The 27,055-nt window shown below is 59.2% G+C and overlaps 1 protein-coding gene across 1 annotated transcript; it reads right to left on the minus strand.

Moving 5' to 3' along the window:
* Positions 1-812: 812 nt before the first annotated feature.
* Positions 813-27,055, minus strand: RUNX3 (RUNX family transcription factor 3). Its single transcript, XM_054720758.1, has 5 exons — positions 26,762-27,055; positions 24,690-24,846; positions 16,185-16,289; positions 6,593-6,751; positions 813-1,515 (listed from the first exon to the last, which is right to left on the minus strand). The coding sequence occupies exons 1-5, from the start codon at positions 27,053-27,055 to the stop codon at positions 971-973; spliced, it is 1,260 nt and encodes a 419-aa protein (XP_054576733.1). The 3' UTR covers positions 813-970.

Genomic DNA, 27,055 nt, shown 5'->3' on the forward strand with positions numbered 1-27,055 from the left:
GGGACGTTGCTCTCTGAGCTCACCCAGTGCTTCCTGTCAGAACCGACCTGGCCTCTGTGCTCGCTCCAAAAACTGCAATTCTGAGACCAGCCTGGGGGTAAGGAGGACCCATGGCCCCACCCAGAGAGCGGTGGGTGGGTGCGCTGGGCTGGGAAAGTGCACTGAGCACCCGTCTGCAGGTGCCTTCACTGGTTTCAGGAACCTGCCGCCACAGGCTGCCGACACTGGGCCTGGGACCCGCAGGCAGCTGGATGGGGACGGGGGCTGCTTAGCTGCTAGGAATCGTGGGGGGACTGGCTAGAGGGTGCTCTCATTCCATCGGTGCCAGCGATTGTTTGGAACTCTGGACGGGCCCTTTCCCTAGAACCAGAGAACTCAGACACGGGAGTCCATGCGGCCTGTACCCTTGGGCGAGGGTACAATGAGGGGTACCCCTCTGAGGGCGGGGGACCTTCCAGTTCTGCCTCAATTTGTGTAAATGCCGAGGAAGGGCGGGGCCCATGAGGTGCAGGGGCTCTGAGGGGGTGGGGGTGGGGGTGGGGAGGCCTTTCCAGGGCCCTGCGGGTAAGAGGCCAAACTGCGAGCAGACGCTGCCCCCTCTGGAGCAGAGATGGTCTCTGTCCTCGGAGACGCGGGTCGGGTGACATCACTGGGCACAGCCAGGTCACCAGGGCAGGAGACAGCGGGAGGATGCTTTTCCCACCGGGCAGTGGGATGAGATGACTAGGATCTGGGCTCGGGGCAGGGGTCCAGGGGCTGGTCCTCACCCCTCTGTACAAAGACACGGCTGGACTAGATGCTCTCGGAGCCACCCACCAGCTCCGGGCCCGGGACCCGTGGACCCTGGGCCCATGACTGCCATGCGCATGGGTCTCACTCCTGCCTGAGCCTCGGAGCCGGGCCAGCCCCTGGCCGGGAAGGTTCCTGGGTCCCTGCCTCCATTGGGAGCAGTCCACTTTGACCCGGGAGGTCAGTAGGGCCTCCACACAGCCTCGTCCATGCGGCCCGGCGTGCTCAGGGCAGTGGGCGAGTTGCTGTGGCTGCCATCGGCCTCCACGCCGTCGCTCTGGCCGCCCAGGCTGGGGTTCATGAGGTTGCCCGCGGCCACGGAGGCGGCACTGCTGGTGCAGGAGGCCAGCATGCGGGTGGGCGAGCGGTCGCCCCCGCCGCTGCTGCCGGCCACCATGGAGAACTGGTAGGAGCCGGAGGACGCACCGTAGTAGAGGTGGTAAGGGGACGGGTTGGTCTGGAAGGGCCCGCTCTGGTTCTGGGGGGCCCCCGGGTATGGTGGCGGGAGGTAGGTGGGGTGGAAGCGGCTGGTGGCGGGCATGCTGGCCACGCTGAGGCTGCTGATGCTCGTGCCTGAGGGCGTGGCACTGTAGGGGAAGGCCGCTGACATGGTCCCCGGGTAATGCATCCTGGGGTCCGGGAAGCGGCTGTCCGTGAGGGTCTGTAGCGCTGGGAAGGAGCGGTCGAACTGGCGGGGGTCGGAGAAAGGGTTCAGGTCCGAGGTGCCTGGGGGACAGCAAAGAGGATGATCAGTCACAGCTTGACACCACCCCAGCAGACTTTTTTTTTTTTTTAATAGATATTTTTAATTGATTTGAGAGAGGAAGGGAGAGGGAGAGAGAGAGAGAGAAAGAGACAGAGAGAGACAGAGACATCAGTGATGAGAGAGAATCACTGATTGGCTGCCTCCTGCACATCCCACACTAGGGATTGAGCCTGCAACCCAGGCATGTGCCCTGACCGGGAATTGAACCGTGACCTCCTGGTTCATAGGTCGACGCTCAACCACTGAGCTACGCAGGTGGGCCCTAGCGGAATTCTTTAAGAATGTCCTTGGTTAAGGGGGTCAAATACAGGGTGACAGAAGAAGACTGGGTTTCGGGTGGTGAGCGCACAATAGAGTATATAGATGTGTTAAAAAGTTGTATCCCTGAAACGTATAGATCTTATTAACTAATTAGAGGCCCGGTGCACGAAATTCATGCATGGGGGTGTGGGGGGGGCGCCCTCAGCCCAGCCTGTATCCTCTCCAATCCGGGACCCCTCAGGGGATGTCCGACTGCTGGTTTAGGCCCGATCCTGGAAGTCGGACATCCCTCTCACAATCCTGGACCACTGGCTCCTAACTGCTCACCGGCCTGCCTGCCTGATCACCCCTAACTGACCCCTCTACCGGCCTGATCACCCCTCACTGCCGCCCCTGCTGGCCTGGTCGCCCCCAACTGCCCACCGCCCCGCCGGCCTGGTCGCCCCCAACTGCTCCCCCCCCCGCTGGCCTGGTCGCCCCCAACTGCCCACCCCCCGCTGGCCTGGTCGCCCCCAACTGCTCCCCCCCCCGCTGGCCTGGTTGCCCCCAACTGCCCGCCCCTGCCAGCCTGGTCGTCCCTCACTAACCCCTGTGCTGGCCTGGTTGTAGGCAGCCATCTTGTGAGTGTGTGAGGGTCAATTTGCATATTACCTCTTTATCACATAGGATGTTACCCCAATAAATTTAATTTAAAAAGAAGCTCTGGCTCTGCTCTTACTGCCTTGGCTGCTTGGGGGCGGGAGCCCTCCTGACCTGATAATGGTCCTGCCTGGGAAGCAGGTGGCAGGTACCCGGGCCGAAGGCGGCCACAGGCGCCTCCGGGGCTGATAGAGAAGGGAGAGGCTCTTCTCCATCTTCTGGAATCCTCTTCACAGCCTGGCAGTGCAGAGCCTGTCGAGGGGGTGAAGGTGGGCCCCCAGCAGGGACAGTACTGGCCTGACCTGGGTGTGGAGAGGGTCTGCAATGGCCCTGTGAGAGAGGGATTTGGAGCCTGCTTTTACAGAAAGGGAAACTGAGGCACAGAGAAAGATTAATTTTCTGGAGGCTGCAGAAAGGACTCAAATTCCTCATGAGGCCTCTGCTCTCTGCTCTGCTGGGCTGCTGTGCATGCCCGCACCTCTCCTGCCCGGTGGGGCTCGGTGAGGTTCTGTGAGCTTCTCCCTGTGTGGTGGGGGTTAGGCCCAGAGGAGATCTGTGTGCCCCCCACACACCTCAGCCTGGGCCTGTATCTCCAGGGCTGCCTGCATCTGCCTTGGCAGCAAAGTGAGATGCAGCCAGAGGGGCTTGGTGGCCTAGACCCTGCCCTTGCCAAAGAGACACCAGTGTCCGGCCCAGGTCCCGCCCCTGCTCCTCCAGTTTGGCTCCTCACTGGACTCCAAGGCAAGCGCATCTGAGCCTCTGTCCCCTATGTTTGCATTCACAGACCCCCAAAACCTCAGCATTCAAAGGGGCTCTGGGATCGAGTCTAACTCCCTCGGTAGGAAACCTGAGGTCCAGAGGTGAGGTACTTGCCTAAGGGTCACCTGGCACAAAATCCTAGGGTTCCAGTCCTGAGCCCCAATATGGGTCTGAGAGGCAGCTGTCCCATCCAAAGGTTAACTGTGTGGTCTCTGCAGCTGGGTATCTAATCGGCTTCTGACACTTACTTGCTGTGTGTCCTTAAGCAAGTCACTTAACCTCTCTGTGTTTCAATCTTCCCACATAAAAAGTGGAGAATTAAATTAGTTAATGCGTGCCAAGTGCTCAGACTGGGCACAGAGTGGAGGCCTGACGAGGGCTGGCGCTGCTGTAGTGGCTGTGACACTCTTGCTCTGGGCTCCCAGGACACCTGGCCCATTCAGGGCCCTGCAGAGATGATCCTGACCCTGAGCCTTCCTTACATCCCGGCCAAGGGGTGACTCTGGCAGCGTGGGGAGGTAGGTGAGCCCCCAGCAGTGTCCCGAGGAAAAGTCTGTCTGGCCCTAGCCCCTCTATGCCACCCCACCAAAGAGGATTCAGGGAGACCAGCCTCAGCCCCCGGGCAGCTCCAGGTTGGCACTGCCCACTGTGCCTGGGGCTGGGCGGAGGACAGACAGCTGCAGGTGCCCTGGGGTCTCCTGCTTCCCAGATCTGCCTGAGGTGCTGGGACCTCAGGTGGGACCTGTAGGTGCTCTGGGCTCTGGGGTCTTCCCGACTCAGCTGGCGAGTGCTTCCTCAGCAGTGGGCTCGCTCTGGTCCTCGCTGTGGGTCAGAATGGAATGATGCTCCCTGCTCAAGGTGGGGGATTTGAGGGGGGGGCAAGGGTCCTTCTGGAATGTCTGGTACCCTCCCTACTGGGTTCCTTGGCTGGTCAGTGCTGCCTTGAAACCTAAGGGGCCAGAGGTACCTGGCTCCCCACCCTCAGGACCCCAGAGGTCCCGTTGGCAGTGCCTGGCACCCCAAACATAGCCAAGCATGAGGCTGACCCTTCAGCTCTGAGCCCAGGAAGTGAGTGCTGTCCACTGACAGGAACCCCACTCTCCAAGTGAAAGACCCCAAACAGGGACCCCAGGAAGAGACAGCAGGACTGCAGCCCAGGACACTCAGGCTGGGCAAGGTGGGCCTGGTCTGCTGTGCGTGGCCCTTGGCGTTCACATGGGCTCCAGGCTCTGAGCAGGGCCTGCCCAGACGGCCTCTGTGCCCTCCTGTCCGCCCCCCCCCACCGCCCCAGGGTGGTGGGGAAGTGTCTGCCCTCAGGACCCCTGAGGCTCCTGCCCCCCAGCCCCTCCCAGCCCAGTAGCCCCAGGAAACCGGAGCTGGCTGGCTGTCGAGCAGCCAATCCCAACACTGGAAGGAAATGTTTATTTTCTTCTCCAAATTGCCCCAGCTGCTGCGTGGCGGCTGAATGAGCCCTTTGAGCTGTTAGAAGCCCCCATTGTGGGCGGCCACAGCTGGGGGGGGGCCTGGGGCTGGGGTACGGAGGGGATGGGGCCTCGGCACTGCTTGCCAGTGACCAAAGCCGGGGGTCAAAGCTATTAACAGGCACCAAGAGAAGTGGTGGTGGGGTGTCCTGAGGGGATCCCCAGGATGGAGTCTGAAGGCAGAGGCTGGCCCCACCAGAAGGGGAGGGCCGGTGAGAGGGCCCCAAACCCAGCCCTGCCAATACCTCTCTGAGGCAGGTACCTCCTTCTTCCCATTTTGCAGGTGAGAAAACTGAGCTCAGAGAGGTGAAGTGACTAGCCTAGGAACACACAGCCCGTGCCTGGCAGAGGCAGAGTTCCAAGCCCGGCCCATCGGATTGCAGAGTTCATACTCCTTCCCTGTCCTGGTTGTCAAGAGCCCTTCCGTCACACCAAAGGGGCCAGGCCTGGGAGAGGGCGGCCTGGCTGGACTGGAGGGCCACAAGGCAGCCTGAGCCCAGTGCTGTGGGTGGTCAGGGAGGGGCTGGGGAGCCCTGCCTCGGGTGCAGCAGCAGGGGAAGGGCCGGGTCAGCTGCGTCCACACAGGCCCCACCTCAGAGTGGAGGCAGGGTCTCTACCTGCTGCCTGGCTAGACCCGGCCCTTTGGGGCTGGACAGAGGGTGGGGAGCCTAAGGCACTGATTCCCCAGCCATGTCCACACAACTGCGGGAGGGAGAGGTGAGCTCTCCTTCCATGGGAGCTGCTGAACAGGAAGGCACTATTCAGCCCCACCTGCTGGATTCCGGGGCTCCCTGGCTGGGCCCCAGCTCTGCCCCTGGCAGGGTAAGGCCTGGGGTGTTAGGCTCCTGCACCCGGACAGACGCTGGCCTGAGGGAGACAGGAGCACAGCTTCCGGGCAGGGGTGGGCATGAGCCCGAGGGCAGAGCACCTCCCGCTGCCTCTTGAGGTCAGGCCTCCGCCCTGCAGCGCCCCACCCCGCCCTTCCTTCCCCGGCCCCAGAGCTGCCGCGTATCTCAAACTTGCTAGCCCAGAGGCTCGGAGCAGCTGGACCTGGGTCCCTCCCCACCTCACCAAGGCCCAGCTTCTCAGGCCAGACGAGAGGGCCTTCTCTTTATGCTACGGGGCTACGTCATGTCTGCCACCATCACCAAATGGGTTCTAACCAGGCCCTGGAGGACCGAGAAAGAGCGACACCCTCAGTGCACGGCGACAGCCAGCCCTCCTGCCTCTGTTCAGTGCTGCCGATGCGTGCAGCTGTGCACACAGCCTCCTGTGCCCAGGCCGCTGGCTGACAGAGCCTGGAGAAGAGTGACTATTCGTCATCCAGCCATTTACTGAGCACTTGCTCTGTGCCAGGCACCTGTCTCTCCGGAAGGCCTGCCTGAGATCTAGCTCTGATTGTGCCTGCTGTGTCCATCAGGCGATGGGGACAGAGACCCCTTTTGGGGCCTCGGCCCAGAGGCCTTTCTCCCCTGTTTGGTAGGGTCCCTGGGCCACGGGACCTTTGCTAGGAGATGCTGTGTATCTCTCCGGGGCTGCAACACCCTTTGCAGTTTACAAACTTTGAGGGCAGTAACAGCACTTGAACATCAGCCCACTCTCAAATGAGGAAGCCGAAGCCTGGAGGGAGGTGTCTTCAGCAGGGACACGTCTGCCACAGGTTCCTTGGACAAGTCACACCCCAGTTTCGATGGGTGCACGAGGAGATGAACCCCCGTTTCCCCAGGGATCCTGAGCATGGCAGGTGGTGGGTGTCAGCAAATGCTGGCTGTGCCAATGAGGGAAGGGCCTCGGCCAGAGCATCACACACAGTGAAGGGCCTGCGGATGGGCTTTTGGCCGGAGCCCCAGGACCACGGCCAGGTCCTGGCCCACCTCCCCCCACCGCTGGGCTGTACCTTGGATGGGGGTCTGGGCCTGGCTGTTGAAGTGGCTTGTGGTGCTGAGCGAGCCGCGGGGGCTGGGCATGCTCGGTGTCACCCGCATGCGCACCCGTTCCAGGTCCCCGAAGCGGTCGGGGAACGCCTTGGTCTGGTCCTCCAGCTTCTGCCGGTGCCCTGCAGAGCAAGGGGAGCCATCAGCAGCTGGTTCCCGAGAGTCTCGGGGAGACAGAAACGCCGCCTCCGCCGGGATGTTCTCCCCGAGGTCTAAGCTCGGGCTTCTGCACGGAGACCCTTCGTCACTAGCAACCTCTCCCTCGGTCCTCCACAGGCTTTCTGACAGAAAGCGGCCCGGGGCGGCCACACTGACCTCACCCTGCCTTCTCGAGCAGGGCTACCCATTCATACCTGACCCTCGACAGCACACTGTTTGACAGAAGGGGAAACTGAGGCCACAGGCATGGGCAAGGCACTCCAGCAGGCTCCCCTGGGGGGTCAGGGAGAGAACCCGGAGTGCTGCCATCGTCTGCCTCCCAGCGCCCCAGGCCCCACCGCCACCCCTGGAATGAGACTGTCACTCCATCCCGCCCTGAGTCACTCGGGACCCACAGGCCTTCTCCTGTCAGGGCCTCAGACAGAAGGAAATGGTCGCCAGGACACGGAGCAAAGGCCGTGGGTGCTTCGCCGAGGGCCGGCCTCCCACCTCTGACTGGAAGGTGGGGACAGGCCCGGCGCACCTGGAGGAGCTGCCAGCGTTTCCCGTCACCTCCTGCCGTGGCCACCTCCTGCCACGGCCACCTCCTGCCGTGGCCACCTCCTGCCGTGGCCACCTCCTACCACGGCCACCTTCTGCCACGGCCACCTTCTGCCATGGCCACCTTCTGCCATGGCCACCTTCTGCCATGGCCACCTTCTGCCGTGGCCACCTTCTGCCGTGGCCACCTTCTGCCGTGGCCCGCACAGGAGGAGCCCCGCCTCTGCTCCCAGGCCCAGGGTGCTGCAGGCTCAAGGTGGCCTCGCCCTGCTTCGTGCAGCCGGCAGAGCCTCCCTCAGGGTCCTCGGAAGACGTGGAGCTCACAGGGACCACACGACCACACACACACACACACACACACACACACACACTCACACACACACACACACACACACACACACACACACTCACACCCACTCTTCAATGACTCACTTTACATTTCACAAGCTGCCCACGAACATCTACAAAAATAAAGCACTGCAGACAGGGCTGTGGCTCCTGGGAGCCGCCGAAGCCCGAGGACTGCCCGCTATGCCGGGGGTGTCCCTCGCTCCCGCCCATCTGCTCAGGGGGACGCTCAGGCTGTTCCCCAATTTCCTGCGTTATCCCCTCACGTGCGACACTCCCAGCATGCCCCTGTTCACGCCGCGTTCCGGGGGGTTGTCCAGGCAGAGGGCTGAGCATTCCTGAGCTCTGCTGCTCAGCCAAAGGAGGTGGCCATCCTGCTCCAGCGACCCCCACGCGAGGGGCCAGGCAGGCTGGTGCCCTTTTACAGGCAAGAGAAACTGGCTCAGAGAGGTCAGAGAGGTCACAGAGCGAGGAAGGGGGAAGGAGGCCCTGGACCCCAGATCCCTTGGAAAAGAATGCGGGGAGGATCCCAGGGAGAGGGCAAAGCCTGCCTGAGTTCTTAGGTCTGCAGTGATGCGCGGAACTTTCTAGACTGACAGGGAGAGAAGAAGAGAGAAGTCGGTGGGAGTTAAAACAGAATCCTCATCGTCCTCCCTGAGGCCTGGAAAATGGCATCTTTGGGGAGAAGTGTCGACCACCACTGGGAATGAGGGGAGAGAGTCAGAGGCCTCGCAATGGGCCTCACTTCTGGTTTTCAAAATGGGGATGCAATGGGTTCCGGGACCCCAGACCCCATGCTCTCTACACCCCCTGCCGCACGCTCACATGGGCCTCCGAGAGCCCCAAGAAATGGAGCAGGTGTCCTGGGAGCCACGCTGGGCTCAGCAAGACACCAAGAGCCAGGGAACCCACTTCCTCCTCCTCCGAGGCCCCAGGCCTGGAGCCCAGGGGACACTCGACAGCTGGAATGAAACCACGAGGCCTCCAGGCAGGGCCCCGCTGCTGCCTCCTAGGACCCTTGGTAACAACGGGACCATATGGGTTCGGGGTGAGCTCAGCTGGCGCTAGGGCCTATGGGGCTGCCTATGGGGCTGGCAAGTCAAGTAACTGAGGCACATGGGATGGGTGGGGACTGGGGCAGACCAGAGGGGATGTGCCTTGTAAGGGGGGTCGTTACCATCGAGTACAGCTGACTGGTGGTGCTCTGACGAGGGTGTGGGGGGGATATGGGCTCAATGTTGCCAGAGCTTCCGAAACCATAAACCTGTTTTTATATGAAATCTCCCATATTTTATATGTGGGCAATTAATCCAAATACTGAACAACAACAACAAAAAAGCGCCAAACTCATCACTTTGTAGGATGTGCCCTGCCCAGGGGCTGCCCGTGTGTATGCTCCAAGTTCAAAACTCCATTATCTGGTTAGTTGAGTAGGCTCAGCCACCGAGAACTGGTTAACGTGATTTCCAGGGGAGTGCCGGGAGGCTCGGCCTCAGCCCCGGGGGGAAGAAACACTGCTCTCGCTGCGAGGCCACCGCAGATGGCAGCTGCGAAGTGGACAACGGGGGGAACGAATGGATTCAGAACCATCTCAAGGCAGGAAGCGGCGGGTGGACCTGACAGCAGCTGGGTGCAAAGGATCCGGGTGTCTTAGCCACACGCTTGACGCGAGCCAATGGGGCTGCACAAAAGCTGGTGCAAAACCTCAGGCCTTGTTATGATCCTCACGGCGAATCAAGTCCCGCTTCTGAGTCACACTGTGGACCAGGTGTTTACAGTAACTCTGTGGCCCCGCAGGAGGAGGGCGGGGTTCACAGCAGGCCGGGGTTCGAGGATGGGCCCTGCTGCGTGCAGCCTGGTGGCCTCACTAAAGTCACACCCCCTTCCCCCCACCCCAAGCCGCAGCGTCCCCACCACGGCACCCTCACAGGTTGTGGCGCTGGCCAAACACGTTCTGTCAACGCGCCCCACCCACTCGGGTCTCTACCCCGCTCGCTCCAAGGGAGGCAGGGTGGTCATCCGCACGTTAGACCAGGACACCAAGGCCCTGGTAAGTCGTGTCTCTGTGTCTGGGACACAAAGCCAGAACAGCAGAGCCAGCACTGTCACCCAGAACCCAAGAACTCCAAGCGTTCTTTCTCTTGACACTTTCCTTTTTGCTCCCATTGTACAGATGGGGCCACTGAGACCTCAAGGGGAGACCTATGCTCAGTGCTTGGCCTGGGATATAATCAGGGGCTCTGCCCCCTGAGCACATGTTCCCACCATGCGTGCCCTGCCTTCACATCGGGCCGACTTCCTGGAGGAGGGGGTGTTAGTAGCACGTTGGGAATTGCTTCCTTGTTGCTGTGGAAGGCTGCAGGGAGGGGCAAAGGGAAGCCAAGGCGCTCCACATGGCCAGGGTGCCAGAGAGTCTCAGCGCCACGGGGCCCGGGCCTTCACGTCGGAGCAGGAGGAACTTCCTGTGCCCAAGGGAAGGAGAAGGCCTCTTTCATGTGGCTGCCCACAGTGGGAGCGGGCGGGGATCTCTGCGGTGCCTCCGTTCCCCCTGCACAGGCTGCTCACAGAGCCCCTGTGGCTCGGGAAGTCTCTGACTTAAGATTGCAGCCATCAGCCGCTGGCCAGACTGGGACCCCAGGATGGAGCAGGCAGGGCTGCTTGCTCCAGGGCCCACCTACCACCGCCTCCTGCTGCCGTGCCAGGGTTTCTCGAGTCTTCTCTGCCTCCACACTTCAGAGCCACAGCTCGGGCACAGCCCCGGCCAGGAACGCTTTCCTGTCCTTGGGGGCTCAGCCCAGGAGCTCCTCCTCCAGGAAGCCCCTCTGCCGGCCGGAAGTGGCAGCCAGCAGTGGGAGGCAAGAGCAGCCGCGCTTACTGGCTTCCCGACTCCCGGGTCTGAGCTGGTGGCACTGCATCGTCCCACCTGGGAGGTCTGCCCCTGTCCTGTTCAAGGTGGGACACAGCCTGCAGATGGTCAGGGACACACGTCAGGTCCCCGGGAAGCACCCCACCTTCTCTTCCTGGGGCCCATCCTGCAGGAAAGGAGCCTGGGCTGTGCAACCAGGGGCCCCTGACGCGGTATTAGGGCCCAGCCCAGGCTCAGGCCAGAGGGGTTCTCTGCAGGCCCGGGAGGTTGGGTTGGGGGAGAAGATGGCAGCATCAGTGACTCTCTCAGGAGCCCTGCCCTGCTCTGGAGCTCAGCGCGGACAGGCCAACTCCAATCACGCCCTGCTCTATCCCTCCTAGTCCCTCTTCTCCTCTGGGACTCAGTTTCCACACCTATAAATGGTTATCATATGGTCAACTCCTGAGAGTGAGGAGGGGCTGAGGACAGAGCCAGGACTGAGAAGCAGAGCACTGGTGGGGGAGGGGGGGGGCGGGCAGGGAGCATCTTGGCGCCCAGGACCTGGCTCAGGCTGCCTGTCAGCCTCCCGAAGCTGGGCTCAAACCTCTGACAGCCCCTGCAGCGTCTCCAAGCCTGTGATGCTGCTATGCGAGACTGCTACGGTCACCCCATTTTGCAGATGGGAAAGTGTAGGCACGTGGTCACGGTCAAACCTAGAAAGGTCAGCACATTGCATGTAACTTGGCTGCTAAGGTCTTGGCCTCCCAAGACCTCCAAGAGAGGAGAGCTGGGCTGCCTGGCATTGAGGTGTGGCTGGCAAGAGGCCAGCTCAGTGTCCTGTCTCGGCTGCGTGGAGGGGCCCGGAGGCCAACACAGGCAGAGGGCAGGGAGCAGAGGAGCTGGGCAGGGCCACAGGAACGGGGTCATCTGCGGGGAACCATGTGGGCACCCAGATGAAGCCACTCGGCTGCCTGGCCAGGCTCTGGAGCGGCCACAGCCCAGACACAGCAGCCACTGTCTGCCCAGCTGAAGGGTGGGGCACCCAGGCCCTCGGCCCGCTCTGCGGCCTGTCAGGAGATTTACACCCGACTCTTAACAACCGCATGGAATCACAGGCGGGTGCTGGGCCCCGGGTGGTCTGCCGTGAATCGGCCCCCTGTGAGCAGATGAAAGCCGGTCGGTGGCTGGCGGGGGGCCAGCGGGCAGGGAGGCAAGCCTCTCCTTCCCAGGCCTGCAACTGGGGTTTCCAGCGGCCTGGGCTTGATTAGGGAGCCAGGGAGGTCTAGGGTTAACCCCTTCCCTTCTGCTGGGCACACTCCCCCGGGGATCGTGGGGTCTAGGGGGCTGGGGCCAGGAGCAGTTGGCTCTCCTCAATGGGGGCATCCCTCCGCCTCCCCACACCTGGGGCTGAGGGCGAACCCGGCAGCTTTGGCTGCAGGCTGCGGGAGCTTTTCCTGCCCCTGCCGCGGGAGCCTCCAGCAGCCACAGTCCGGGCCCCTGCTCAAGTATCACCCCTTCAGGAGGTCTCCCCTGTCCCCCACCCCTGCCATGTCTCATCCCCTACGCGCGGCCCGCGCACCCCAGATTTTCTTTTCTTCATAGGACTTTATATCATCTGAACTTCATTTGTTTACTTCACTTATTCCATAGTATTTATCAAGCACCCACTGAGTGTTCATGTTTGCATGCCAGGGTCTATACCAGGGCCTGACAAAGCAGAGGAAACCTCCTCACCCTGTGGGACGCATGTACGAGTGGGGAGATGAGAAAGAGAGAAATGAGTGAACTACACAGCACGGTAGAAGGTGCTCCAGGTCAAGTGAAAGCCGGGAGGCATAAGGGGATTTGGGGGGATTGCCGTGCCTGTGATTTGAAGCAGGGAGATCAGCAAAGGGCTCACTGCAAAGTTTTCAGAAAGACTTCAGGGAGGGACGCAGTGAGCCATAAATCTGGGGGTGCCGGGGGTGGGGTGGGTAGGGGTGGGGTTCCAGGTAGACGGAATAGCAGTGCAAAGGCCCCGAGGCAGGAGTGTGACTGCCCACTTCAAAGACCGGCCAGGAGGCCAGCGTGGGGAGATGAGGAGGAAGGCGTGTGAGAGGAAGACAGAGGAGTAATGGGCACAGATCAGGTGGGCCTTGTTGCCATGGTGATAACAGAACTGTTTACCATCTCTCCCCACCCCTGTGTGTGAGACCCATCTGCTGGGTTCACTGCGAGTCTAGCTTCTAGAACGGTGCCTGCCTCATGGTAGGTGCCCAGGAAAATATTTTTGAAATCCTCCCATGTACGTTTTTGGGAAGGGCCCCCAGGCAAGATGCCAGGGCTGCCCTCTCTCGGCCTCGGGCAGGATTAAGAACCTGGCACGACCCTTTCAGGGACCAGCACCTGCTAAGCCTGGAAGACGTGGAGTGCGCAGTCCCCAGACTGCGGTCCACGACAGAGTCGCCAGGCGCTGTCCTGCCTCCTGCCCAGATCCCGGATCCCGCTCCGCCGCCTGCTTTGTAACGAGCCCCCGTGACCGTGAGGGACACCAGCACCGAGAACCTCAGAAACCGAGGCCACACAGGCAGGAAGCCACCAGCCAGCCTTCAAACCCAGCCGGCCACCTGGCTGCAGATGGGGCACGCTCCGCAGGGCACTGGAGGGGAACGACCCGGCCACAGAACCCACAGCGGCCTCAGAGAGCTGCGGGCGCCACTCCTTGGCTCCCTGGACCACCTACTCCCATCCCACTCCACAAAGGCTCAGCCTCACACGGGGTCACAAAGCAGGAGAAAGGCCCAGAAAGAAAATCCTGACAAAAACCATGAGGGCTCCTGAGCACTTCCTGCAGGAGGGCAGCTGTAAGCTGGGTTAATGCCCACAAGAACTCCCCGGAGGAGATGCTAACATCGTTCCCATTTTACAGATGAGCACCTCAAGGTGGGAAGGCCCTTCTAAGCGGCTTGCGAGCCTGAGCCCCAGGCTGGAGCCCTGGGTGCACCGAAGCTCACCCGTGAGCAAGTGGCTTTGCCGCTTGGCCTGTCTCTTCCTGGGGCCATTAAGGGCCAGTTAACGGAGGCTTTGCACAGGGCCTGGCACTCGGGAGGGCTGGATGACCAGCAGTGGGGAAACTGAGGCCCAGAAGGTCACAGGCGGAAGGCCAGGCTGGGACTGGAAGCCAGGGTGCTGGGGAGACCTGACCTGAGGCTGGGCCGGGGCAGGGGCAGGGGCAGGGGAGGAGGCCAGCAGGTCCTCAGCGTGGAAGACCTGGAGAACTGCCTGCCCTCCCCCCATGCCCATAGCTGCTCTTTTCTATAAATGAGCTTTTGCTAAGGTTTTATTTGAACAAGTCCCTTTAAAACCACTGATCTGGCCGGTGCCACGGCCCAGAGAGGGGCACCATCTGCCTCAGGTCACGCAGCAAGCCTGGCCTCTGACTCCGGCTTACCTCCAGGCCTGGCTTTCCCTTCTTGCTGCCTCTTCCTGTGCCACCCACTCCCCCACCAGCTCACTCCAAGGGGCTGTCTCAGGTGTGGGGTACCCCAGGAGAGACGAGCAGGCAGGGGGAGGCCAAGTCTTCACTCTCATCCAGGGGCCTCAGTGGGGGCCGGTGAGCAGCTCTGGGCTGGGTGGGCTCTCAGGGAGTCCAGGTGCTGCCCGGCCCCTGGGAACCTTCCCACCAGGCTCCAAGCCCCGGCTAACACGCCTCTCCACGCTGGTGCTCACTGCTTTGTGCCGCATCAGTCACATCGAGCCCAATTGTGGCTCCCGTCCACCCTGATTCTGCCCCTGGAGACTCAGAAGAGAGTATCACCTCCTTCCACAGAAACTTAGACCTCTATTACCATGGCCTGGGGTTCTCAGCAGCCACCCCAGGGTGGTGGTGATGGGAGCCCAGGGAGACGGCCAAGTGCCAGAGATAACAGAACACAATCCAATGACCCACAAGGAGCCTCCCTCTCTGCAGGGTGGGGGGCATTATCCCACTTCCTGGAGGAGGCAGCTGATGCCCAGAGAGGTCTGCAACCTGCCCCAGGGCCCCCCGCCAGGCAAACTGGCTTGGACTCTGCTGCCTGCACAATGGCCGGTGACACACAAGGGCGTGCCCGCCTCTCTCACCTGGAGATGCTGGGGAAGCACTGACCCAGTTCCCGATGACAAAGCTGAGGCCAGAAAGGAGACATGACTTGTTGGAGCTCTGAAGCCCAAGGCCAGGGCACGGACACACCCATGTCCAATCCTAGCAGGAACCTGACCAGACCACGTGCCTGCTGGGAGCTGCCTGCCCTTGGGCCTGGTAACCGTGTGCGACAGCTCAGGGGAGGCCGCAGGAGGTCGTCCTGAGAGGCTGGAGAGAACTCTTCCAGGGCCAGCTCTGAGCCTTCCCTGGATGGGCCATGCCCGATTCCCAGTGAGGGCACCCACGCACGGGGCCAGGCCTGGGCGCCCTCACTGACCACGCCCTGGTAGTCACTCTCCGTTGTGAGCCTCCTGGGCACTGAGAGACCAGGAGCTTGTCCTCCTGCCCCAGGCTTACTCCCTCCTGAGTGGGGATCAAAGGCTCTCTCTACGACCCTGGGCGCCTCCCTGAAGCTAAGACAGGGTGAGCCCCAGCCAGGATCTCAATGTCCCCAGGCCTGAATTCTCTCCTCACTGGGACTGGGTGACCCTTTGGCTCTGCTGTCATGAGGATCTCACATGAGACAATAAATGCGAGAGGCTGTCTAAACTCCAAGGGGCCACAATTACAAAGAAAGACAAGGACAGGGCAGCTCTCAATGCACCAGCAAGTGTGTGCGCGTGAGGGGCAGTCCAGACAAGAGCTCTGCTCAGAGCTCAGGAGCAGCCAGTCCAGAGATGGCCAGCTGGTTCTCTGTTTCATTCATTCATTCATTCATTCATTCATCCATTCATTCACTCACTCACTCTTTCATCCAGTGAACACAGGCCTCTGGCCCACTCTGTGGCAGCTGCCCCTCCAGTTCCCTAATCTGAATCTGCAAACCCCAGGTCCTTCAGCAGGCAGAAGCAATGAAACACAAACTCTCTTGGATGCTAACATGCACGGACAAGGGTTCCCTACACACAGCAGGTGCTCAATAAATATCTGCAGAATCTAATTTGCTTTCCTGATCTTGACACTGGGCCCTGGGGTCAGCGTGCCCGGCCTCTGGGCGCCTTGAGTAAGTCACATACTTAGATTCAAAGAGTTTCCAAGGAGGGGACCAGGCCTCCTTCAGCCCCTGGCGGAGGAAGCTGGGGTGGAGCAGAGCACACCGGGCCGGCCTCCAGCTCCGAACACACACCACACATATATTCCCTCCCTCTCTCTCTCTCTCTCTCCCTCCCTCTCTCCTTTTCCAGCCTCTTCCTTTCTTTAAGGATGCAAGTCCATACTCCCCAGCAGGCTCCCGACCGCCGTCATCCCACAGGAGCGGGTCCGCTGATCGACGGCCCTGTCCCAGCCTCCTCACTGGCCTCCTGAAGTCCAGGCCAAGCACAGAGGGGTTGGGGCTTTGCTGGCAGGCACACAGTGTGCGGGGGTGCAGAGCAGAGGACCACACTCCCCGCCCCCAGGAGTGCTCCCAGAACCCAGTGCCATCCGTCTGACCTCGGCTGCTGCCTTCTCCCTTTGGACCCTCCCCCCCCCACCCAGGGGACTCGGTGGCTCTGGCACTTACGTCTGGGCTCCCGGGGTCCATCCACAGTCACCTTGATGGCTCGGTGGTAGGTGGCCACTTGGGTGGGGTTGGTGAACACGGTGATGGTCAGTGTGAAACTCTTCCCTGGGGGGAGCGGGGAAAAGGCAGGAGGTTGGTACCTGGAGCCACTCACAACACGGTCTCCCCAGAAAGCCCCCTAACCTTCCAGAAGGGGCAGGTCACTCTCCTTTGAACTTGGGCAGAAGGTGGGGCTCTGGGTGAAGTTCAAGCTGCTGGGGTTGGCATTCAAGGCTCCAGGAGGTCTGGCACCAGCTTTCTTTTGCCTCCACCTCCCCGCTCTGCTCTGGCTGCCCTGGCTTATCCCTCTGTTCTTACCCTGTTTGTGCTCCTTCTATGCAGAGACCTCTGTGATTTCGGGGTGGGGAGCAAGGATGGAGATATATATACATATATTCCCCCTGAAAGTAATTAATGACTTTTATAGAGAATCATGAGAACATAAGATATAAAAAAGAAGAAAATGCCCATAATCCCACTAGCCAGAGATAAACACTGTTACTACTTGGTGTTTTCTCCTCCGATCCTTTTCGTGTGGGTAGGCACATTTAAAAAGTTGCACTGATTCCAATATATATACTAATAAAAGAGTAATATGCTAATTAGACCGGGAGACCTTCCGGACAAAGCCATGGTGGCGGGACTGAGGCAGAGGTGGTTATGGGTGATCAGGCCAGGAGGGGAGGGCAGTTGGGGGTGATCAGGCCGGCAGGGGGGTCAGTTGGGGGCAAGCAGGCCAGCAGGGGGGCCCAGTTGGGGGCGAGCAGGCCGGCGGGGGGGGCAGTTGGGGGTGAGCAGGCTGGTGGGGGGGCAGTGGGGGTGAGCAGGCCAGCAGGGGGGGCAGTTGGGGGCGAGCAGGCCGGCGGGGGGGAGGGGGCAGTTGATCAGGCTGGCAGGGGAGGCAGTTGGGGGTTAGCAGGCTGGTGGGGGGGGGCAGCTGGGGGAGAGCAGGCCAGCAGGCAGAGTGGTTAGGGGCAATCAGGCAGGCAGGCGAGTGGTTAGGAGTCAGCGGTCCCAGATTGCGAGGAAGATGTCCGACTGCCAGTTTAGGCCCAATCCCACAGAGATCGGGCCTAAACCGGCAGTTGGACATCCCCCAACGGGTCCCAGATTAGAGGGGGTGCAGGCCAGGCTGAGGGACACCCGCCCTGTGCACGAATTTCGTGCACCAGGCCACTAGTGTGTGTGTGTGTGTGTGTGTGTGTGTGTGTGTGTGTATTTTTTTTGGGTACCCTGCTTTGTTTTTCATCTAACATCACATCATAAGCACTTTCCCATGTCATTAAAAATTCTTCATAAACTTCATTTTTAATGGCCGTAAAATATTTCAACTCATAGGAGCCTCATCTTTTATTCATTCATCTCCCTGCTGCTGATTTCTTATGGCGTGTGTGGCTGGGGCTGGAAAAGGGCTGATTTGGGAGCTGCAGACATTTCATTTGTAGACACAACTGTTATTTCCAGGACTCTGTTCTATTTTTAAATAGACATTTGGCTCCAAAGTCTCCATTCAAAATTCCTGAGAGGGGAAAAAACTTTTAAAATAATTTATTTTTTTACCATTTGAAATAAAACGAAAATGACCTCCTGCTTATAAGAGCCTTTGTCTGCATTTCTGCTCACTTCCTCAGCATGGATTCCAAGAAGTGGCGCCTGAGTTCATCGCAGCAGAGGGCTGGGACGTACTGAGGGCCCCGATCTCTCTTGAGAGATGGGGTGGCTCTCCAGAGAGCCATCGTGATTGGCGTGAGGCCGCGTGTCACCCTGGCGCCATCGGCATCGTCTATTGAGGTGGAAGACCTTTTAAATGCTCCTGACTGAACTGGTCTTTTTTCTAACACTAGTGAGAATGAAACTTTTTATATGTTTATTATCTGTCCTAACCCAACACAAAGTATGGCTTCATGTTCTTTTATAATTTCGTATTAAGGTTTCAGTGCCTCTAAAACATCATTCTGTAGCCCTAGCCAGTTTGGCTCAGTGGATAGAGTGTTGGCTTGGGGACCGAAGGGTCCCGGGTTCGATTCCGGTCAAGGGCATGTACCTCGGATGCAGGCCCAGGCCCTGGCTGGGGCTCGTGCAGGAGGCAACCAATTGATGAGTTTCTCTCACATGGATATTTCTCTCTGTCTTTCCCTCTCTCTTTCACTCTTTCTAAAAATCAATGGAAAAATATCCCCGGGGCGGGGATGGGGGGGGGTGGGGGGACAAAACAAAACCCATTCCTCCGTAATAGGCTTGTTAACACCTCCCTGTCCTATTGGTGGCGATCAGTTGCCCATTTTGCTCCCTGGCTCTGAGCGGGCTGGCGTTTCACTTCTTTCTCTGGTTTGTGATTTCTCCTATCGTTTTTCTGTTTAGGCAGGTTGCCCTGGGTAACAAGGCCAATAAAGGTTTGCCTCTGATGAACTGTGTCCTCTTTACTTTCTACATCTAATTCTTTGATTCTTCGGGGGATGACTGCTCCGTATGGTATAAGGGAAGGATTTTTCCTCAAAGGGCAACCCCAGTTTTCCCAGCACCTCCCTGGAATGCGAGGACCCCTGCCTGTTCTCCGTTACCATCAAAGCCTCCACACAAATGAGACTGGGAGGATGTGGGGTAGCTTCGCTGATCTCCCAAGTCAAACTTGGCCTCTGTCTGAGCACCCCTATCTCTGGATCCCAGTTATAGGCTTGGAGACTCCCAGGGGGCAGGGTCATTGGCCCGGGGCACCTGTGTCCCCCAGGGCAGGCTTAGGGTGGGCACGGAGGGCGGCTGCCCGAATGGACCCCTCTGCTGACCCTGTGCCCCCAATGACTCGCCAAGGCCGGCGGGCGGGTTTGACAGCCCCACCTCACAGGTGTGAGATGAAAACTCGGCGAGGCTGACAGCGTGCAGTCCTCTCTGCATGGTCCTGAGTGCTGTGGCTCAGTGCTTCTAGCCCCAGACAAAGGAGACTCCAGAACCAAGGTCACCTGCCAGGCCGCTGGGGCCACACCCAGGGACCCACGGGCTCTGAGACGTCCAGGCTGGGAGGATGGGGCTCAGTGTAAGTGACTGGAACTGGAAAGGGTGGGCCCCTTGGGGAGAATTTTCCGGAGCCAGCAGCTAAAGGCAGGGATGCAAATGCCCCCAACGGTCCCTGCCCTGGAGTCCCGGCTCAGAGGGACACATACGGCCCCTCACTCTCAGACCACAGGGCACTTCCCTGATCTCTGCAAACAGGACGTGCAGAGGGCTCGGGAAATGCCAGGCCGGTGGGCTCAGGCTCCCGGCTCATCCTTTCCGGGGGACCCTCCTACTGCTCTCCCTCACTCTGAAGTCACTTCCCTCCTGGGCACCCCGGGCCCCAACCCGTCAGGCACTCTCTGGGGGTCCCCGGGCCTCTCTGCCCATCGCTTCCTTGGTCCACAGGGCACCAAGTGCTGAGGAGTTTAGGAGTACAGCAGCCAGAGGGCTGCCAGGCGGGTGGGCCCCAAGCCCCTGAAACCCCTCTTTAATCACCTCACCTCCCTCAGGTCTCCACTGAAAAGTCACATGCTCAGTGAGGCCTGCCCTGGCCACTTTCTCTAAAGCAGGAGTCTTTCCCTTGACATTTGCAGCCTCCTCTAGAGCTGAGTGTGCCCGAGAACTGGGGTAGGAAAGAAAAAAGCAGGCAGTTGTACTGACCCTAACCTCTAAATGAAATTTAGCATCTCTCTCGGGCCTGAACACAGGCAACAAGCCACAAAGCGTTAGAGGTCCCTGTGACCTTGTCACACAGACGTCACAGGTATCTGCGTCTCACATTACAGACGCTGCAGATTTCTCTAAATATCCTCCGTGCTCGTCACAACTTCAAAATCATGGTCGGCACTGCTAGATCTTATTGTTTAATACGCTAACCAAGTGGGCACATTGATCACAATTTTAAAAGACAGCTTGCTAACTATGTTTTAATAAAATTGGGTCCCAATGTAATCTTTTGTATTTTATTTTGTTCCCTGGAAAACATTATCCCGAGGCCGTCAAAGGGGTCCACGGGGCGAAAAAAGATGCAAGAAGCTCACCCAGCAGCGTCATGAACCTTCCCTCGCTCCCCGCTTGAATTTCCCCAAATGCTTATTACTTCTAACAATTCATCTGCTTATTTATCTTGTCTCCCAGTATTAGTCTGTAAGCTCCCTGGAGACCAGACTTGTTTGCGTTTTTCATTGCTGTTTCCTAAGCCCCTAGGACAGCATCTGGCATGTAGTAGGTGCTCAATAAATGTTTGTTAAATGGATTAAGGGCAGAGATGACTGCTCCCATTTTTATAGATGAGGAAACTGAGACAGAAGGGCAATGAGTAGACCAGGTCACACAGCATCCAGGCAGAGCTCAGGAAGGATGGCATGTGATGGAGCCAGCCCCTCTACACAGATACTAAGGGCCTGTGGGAGAAGGCCCTGTCCCCATCAAGCAGCGAACCACAGGACACCCGAGGTCATCAGCCCTCCTCTACAGCTTCCTCTCAGTTTCCAGGCCTGGCACACCCTCCCAGGCACTCCCAGAGAGGAGGGAGGGGGCAGGAAGAAAGGGAGAGGCTGGGACCTGGGAGCAGGTAGCAGGTAACAAGAGACAGGGACTCCTTGAACCAGGGGGGAGGAAAAGCTGCCCTCTCTCTGCCTAGCAGCAAACCCCTCCATCATCTCTCTTCTCCTCTTGGAGGAGGAAGCTGAGAAAACAGAGGAGGTGGACAGCTTTGTGCAGGAACCCCGGGCAAACTTGCAACCAGCCAGGAGTCTAAGAATTGTACATCGAGGCACTCCAAGGGCTGGCGATTGGAGGGGGAGAAGTCCTAGTGTGGAAATAGCTGTCCCCTGGGGCTCTGAGTGGCCCCAGACATTCCAGAAGCTCCTGGGGCCCTGAACCAATCAGCACACACAACTGGGTCTGGCAGTGTGACCTTGGGCAAGTCCCCGTCCCCGTCCCTCTCAGCCAGGGCTCCTGTGTGAGATGCCCCTACCATAGGGCTCTCGGGTAGCGGGAGGGGACCTGTCTCGGGAGCCTCTGGGTCTTCTCAACGTTGGCCAAGAAGCCATCTATCTCCTCCCCACCAGTGGTCCCCCTATGCCTGCAGCTCACACCTTTCACCCCAAATCTCTGTCCACACACTACGGCAGGATCTTTTTAACCAGTTAACGACAGTTTGGGAACAGAAGCTCTTTTCACTTTCCCCTAGGCCCGAGGCCACCTCCTCGGGGGCTTTTGGGGGATTGTGGTGTGTGATTCTCAAGAGGTGGGGTTGGGGGGGGGTGTGGGGGTGGTGTCCAGCATTGCACAGGGCCATGAAATAGTCATTCTCTCTGTGCATGAAAAACTTGCTGATAAAGATGATCTGAGCCAGGAACTTAACTAAATTTTGCATAAAACAAGGTAACTTTTTTTTGGTACACTTTCAATGTCTCTTGAATTTTCCAGGAGGAAAGACAGTCTTAAAAACATTTGTTCAGAACTTTACCAAGAATTGTTCCCAAGTTCAGAAAATCACGTCATTGACGGCAGTGCGGGGGTCAGACTTTGAGTCATGTACACCCCACCTGCCGCCTATCAGAGGTGGAAGCACCCGTCCATCAGACGCTGTGGTCTCGCCCAATATTTACATATTCAAATAGAGATTTTACTATAAATCACTTTCCCCATTTTTTCATGAGGGCTATGGAATTATAGAGGCTTTGAAACTGCGTACGTAGGTGGGCTACGTTATCTGCACTTCATTGTGAGATGGGAAAGGGCGTGAGAAATCACTGAAGGGGGTGCTGTGTCTGGGAGGGCGTGGAGCTGGGCCTTAGTCACTGCAAGAGACACCAGTGACTTGGTTTCCTTCCCTTCCTTTTCCTGTTTCACACCTCCAGGCTCATCCCGAGAGCTCGGTGCTGGTGGGGTGTGCATGTCTTTCCTGGGAAGGCATCTCCCTGGAACTGAGAGAGAACCCAGGAATGGAAGGCAAGGAAACAAGCGGAAGTTTCCATCGGGATCCTTGGCCCCGGCAGAGGTCGGAGAGCCAGGGGCAGGCTCTGGGTCCCAAATCCCACCCTGTCCCCACGCCTGGAATGGCCCACACCGTCTGTGTCAATCACTGACTCGTTCTCTCCGAGGGAATTTCCCACTGGGCAGGATGGGCAGGGCCGACGCAGGGCTGCTCGCCACAGGAGCCCTTCGGCCTCCTTCCTCACAGCCACCCGCCTCCACTTCTCCCACTCAACAATTCACACCTTCTGGGTTTCCCCCGCCCCCGCCCAAACCGCACCAGAATCAGAGAATGAGTGACTGTCACCACTCAAAGGGACTTCAAAGATCTCCTCTCGTCCCAGGCATTTGAAGTAACAAAATCTCTAACATGTATCCAGCTCTCGCTATCTGCCAATGGAGACACTTGTACCAAGTTCCTTAGCCCTGACAAACGCCCATGCGGTAGGTACCAAAGGATCCCCGTTTTACAGATGAGGAAACGGAGGCACAGAGAGATTAAGCCATTTGCCCAATGTCACCCAGCAAGTCACCAGTGGAGCTGGGACTGAAACCCAGCTCGGATGTTTTAGAGCCCAGGCTGTTGAATACCACGAGCCTCCCAGGCCTAGAAGTCCTGTCTACTCCCACAGGCATCAGAAGCCCACCTGAGGCCTCTTCCTGCTTCCCAGGACCGCTGAGCCTGGGGAGAGGAGCTCAGGCTCCTGCATCTGTTTTCCAGAGCCGCAATGCAGCCTCCGAGGTGCCCGCTCTAAGAGCGTGCTGCCCAACAGTGCTTTGGAAGTCCATCTCCCTCCCAGCAGGCCCTGCGGGTGGGCACAGGTCTGTGGGCACACACGCCACAAGGAAACCATTTCCAGCAGCAGAATGGCCAGGCAAGGTCTCAGGAAACTCAGAGAATCATCATCTCTTCTCTTTCTATATTGCACCTCCCAGAAGAGGGGGGTACGAGGCCACGTTCCTGATGCCGTGCTGGGACCCAGGGACTGAGCTTCCCTTCTGCCTGCCCCCGAGGGGATGCAGCCAGAGTGGGCCTCCCTCTCTGCCACCGCCACCTGGGCTGACAGACGGGGCCACCGCCCCGCAGCCAGCCGAGCTGCCTCCCAGCAAGCTACCGCCAGGCAGTGGCAGCTAGCGACTCTCCGCTCAGGGCCGGGGCTGGGATTAAGTTGCAAAAGGCTTGAGATATTGGGGATGACAAAAGGGGCTTGGAGACTAATTAGGAGCAGCAATGAAAGCTTAATTCATAAAAGCAAACATTTTCCATCCATCAACCTGCAACCAGTTAAGGGCAACGTTTGAAAGAAATCTGTGCATGGGGAAGGGAGCCAACAGGAACAGGAAATGTTTGAAAGAATGTAAACTATTTCAGTTTCATAAAAAGTAACAAGTAAACAGTTATTACATGCAAATAATGCCCTGGTTTTAATTAATGCTGAAAAGTCAAAATATGTTTGACATTCGTATGTATACATGGAACGGCTGAAGAGGAAAAAATGGTGCCCAGATGCCCACTTCCGAGCAGGGCTGGCGGCTCAGAGGGAGCTAAAACCTTGAAAAGGTCTTGTTTATTGGTGATGAAAAGTACAATTCTGCCTCGGCCTCTGTGGAGACTGGGACCAGAGGGAACCTAGCTTCCTTTCTTAACAAAGCTGGATGGGCAGGCCAGGTGCGCAGGGGAGGGCACTCCCCAATTTTCAGCAGGCTGGTCTTAAAGGGCCAGCGAGCCCTCAAGTCTCCATCCCTCCCCTCCCCCGGCCCCCTCCCCGCGGTCCCCACCCCCTCCTGGCAGGGTTTCTAGGACTTCTGCATCCAGAAGTGGTGATGGGTTTCAGGTCCTCCTACTCAACAGCCCCTGGTGGCAGCCGCAGCTGAGCCCGATCCTGCCCCCAGGTAGGTCAGGCAGGTAGGGTGGCACATCGGCCTGACTCTGGGGTGGGAGAAGGCAGCCTCTGAGCTGCGCTTTCCAGTACTCGGCATCCTGTACTGCATTCGTTTCTTTTCTAAACCACGTTACGGCTCAAAGGGCTGGGGAAATGGTGGCTTTGGGAGACCACAGCTGCGGAGAGGTAGCCCCAAAGTGTGGGGGAGATTCTGCCCCAGTGGGGAGCGTGGCTGGGGTGCTGGGTCCCTGAAGACCAAGGATGTGTCCTCTAAACCGCCTGCCGAGAAAGACCTAAAAGGCCCTTTTTGAGCCTGTTCATCTCCCCCCAGCATCTTTTGTGAGATCAGTGCACTTACTCAGGAAAGGGATGCGTGGTGGGCTCCTGGGGTTAGGAAGCCCGAGACTGGGGGGAAATTACAGCTTTCCCCCCCCACATCTTCAAGGAGGTCTGTAACACCCTAAGGGGTCGCAAACCGCTGTTTTAGACAGAACTGGGCATGGACCTGTTTCTGGGGCTCCCACTGGGACCCCACATTCTCAGCTTCCTCCCCCCCCCCCAACCTTTGCTACGGCCAGTGCTGGGCTGGCGCAGTCTCCCTCCCACTCACCTCGCCCACTGCGGCCCACGAAGCGAAGGTCGTTGAACCTGGCCACCTGGTTCTTCATGACGGCAGAGGCATTGCGCAGCTCGGCAGAGTAGTTCTCATCGTTGCCTGCCATTACCGTCACCACCGTGCCATCTGGCACATCCCCCAGTGCCACCACCTGAGGGCATGGGGCAAGGGGACAGCTTAGAAAGGTAGCGGGGAGGCAAGGGGAAGGGGGGAGGGGCTGGGGCAGGCAGCTCCCCGAGGTCCCAGGCGCACTGCGGATTTCTCAAATGTGGAGTGGAGAGGAGGCTTACAAACAATAGAGACACCCACCCCCAACACACCCACACACACACACACACACACACACACACAGATCTCCACCTTCCGTACCAAAATCCTAGACACACTGGTTAAGCCAGGCCCTGGGAAATCACCCCTTCCATTCAACTGAATCTGAGGGAGAGCTGGGCTCGAGCTCAGTCACTATGATGTAGGGAGCCGTTTCCTTCTTCCCTTTGCTTGTGAGCAAAAGAGGAATCAACATTGCCTCTAGCAACCAAGTCTCTACGTTAAAAAAACAACATCAACAACAGTCATTAAGGGACTCAAATAACGCAAGAGCCGTTTGGGGTATGACATGTGGCCCCGAAAAGTGGCCTCAGCCCAGCGCGTCGGCCTCTGCATAGCCCGAATTCGTTATGCAGGGAAAAAATGCAAAATGCAAAACAAGCTGTCGTTTTGAGAGGGTTTGTCCAGAAAACCCCTTTAAAGTGCCAGAGGGGCTTTTGATAGCAGGAGGATGCACCTGCTGGGAATTGCAGGATGGGGGTGGCGGTGCCCCCTAATATCGTCTCCCCCCTAAGCCTCACCCGGGGCAGAGGACGGAGAGGCAGATGCCTCTTGAGAAGGAATCCGGCTGCAAACACAGTCACAGCCATGTATTTGAACGTGGCCACCGCGTGCAGGGACGAGGGATCCAGATGGTAAAAATTTCAAGGAGAAAATGTTTGGGGTCTGATTAAAAAGGCCAGATTTCCTGTCAACATCCTGTCTTCTTTTAATTTCAAAGATTCCTTTTAAGCTCCAAGTGACAGTACAACCCTCCGATCTGAGGATTAAAGTCACACGGGCCTCCGCCGGCCCCTCCCCAGGAGAGTCTCCCCACTGGTGTTTTAAGATGTCACCCGGGAGACCTCAAAGAGCCACTCATCCTTTTTTTTTTTTAATTTTCTTTCTTTCAATTTGGAGTCGTCTTAATGGGAGCGGGGACGGCCTCGCTGCCAGAAGCCGCTGCCTCCAGCCACCTCGGGCGCCGCCACCCCCGCGCCGGCCCTGCCCGCCCGGCCCTTTCTCACGGCAGCTGCGAGAGGTTTAGGGGAAAACCAAGCCGTTTTCGTTTCATCTCGCTGCCCCCTTAAAAAAAATGAAAATGAAACAGTCGCCTACTCCCCGGCAAAGAGAAGATCCTCTGAATGACTGGGGGCTGCCGGGGGGGGGGGAGCACCCCCAGTCTTGGCCCAACCTTTGGGGTCCCCGCCGCAGCCGGTTAGGGACAGTGGCTCCGATCCCGGCCGGGGCCGCGCGGTGGGACGTTTCCGAAGCGGGAGGCGGAGGGTGTGAGCAGGAAGTGTTTCTGAAGCTGAGCCGGAGGAGGGGTGCCGGCCGTGCGGGGAGGCCCCTCCACCCTCCGCACCCCACCTCCGGGGCCTCGCCCGGGTCCCCGGGCTCCGCTTCTCCCCTCCCCGCAGGGCTGCGTCCGAAGGATCCGGGTTGGAGGGGAGCCCCAGCGGCCCGCTTCCCTACCCACGTTTCTCCGAAGGGCTCCCCGAAGGTGGAGGGGGCATGCCTCCCTAAAAGTCACCAGCGCGGGGTGCACCCAAAAGGAAACGCCTGAGGCTCCGGGTGGAGCGCGCCCTGAGACCCGCAGGGCTGGTGGCCCAGTTGCCCGGCTCTGGCTTCGGGGTCGCGGGCGCGTCCCCTCCCCTGCCCTCCCCTCCGAGGGTTCCCCGGCCCCGGCCCCGGCTCCGGCAGCTGAGACGCCCGGCGCCCCAGGGGCCGTGTCCTCCCTCCCCGGGCCCCGAGCTCACCTTAAAGGCGACCGGCAGCGTCTTGTTGCAGCGCCAGTGCGATGGCAGCACCGAGCAGAGGAAGTTGGGGCTGTCGGTGCGCACGAGCTCGCCCGCGTGGTCCGCCAGCACGTCCACCATCGAGCGCACCTCGGGCCGGGCGCGCCCGCCGGGCCCCACGGCCGCCTGCACGCTCAGCGCGCCGCTGTTCTCGCCCATCTTGCCGCCGCCGCCGCCGCCGCCGCCGCCGCAGGGGAAGGCCGTGGAGGGAGGTGTGAAGCGGCGGCTGGTGCTCGGGTCTACGGGAATACGCAT

This window comes from Eptesicus fuscus, chromosome 9, assembly GCF_027574615.1.
Source record: "Eptesicus fuscus isolate TK198812 chromosome 9, DD_ASM_mEF_20220401, whole genome shotgun sequence".
NCBI lineage: Eukaryota > Metazoa > Chordata > Mammalia > Chiroptera > Vespertilionidae > Eptesicus > Eptesicus fuscus.

Coding starts and splice junctions, on each gene's coding strand:
- RUNX3 (XM_054720758.1), bottom strand. CDS start 27,055: ATGCGTATTCCCGTAGACCCGAGCACCAGCCGCCGCTTCACACCTCCC. Junction 24,847..26,761: donor CGCTGCCGGTCGCCTTTAAG/GTGAGCTCGGGG, acceptor CCATGCCCTCAG/GTGGTGGCACTGGGGGATGT. Junction 6,752..16,184: donor TGGACCCCGGGAGCCCAGAC/GTAAGTGCCAGA, acceptor CTTGCTCTGCAG/GGCACCGGCAGAAGCTGGAG.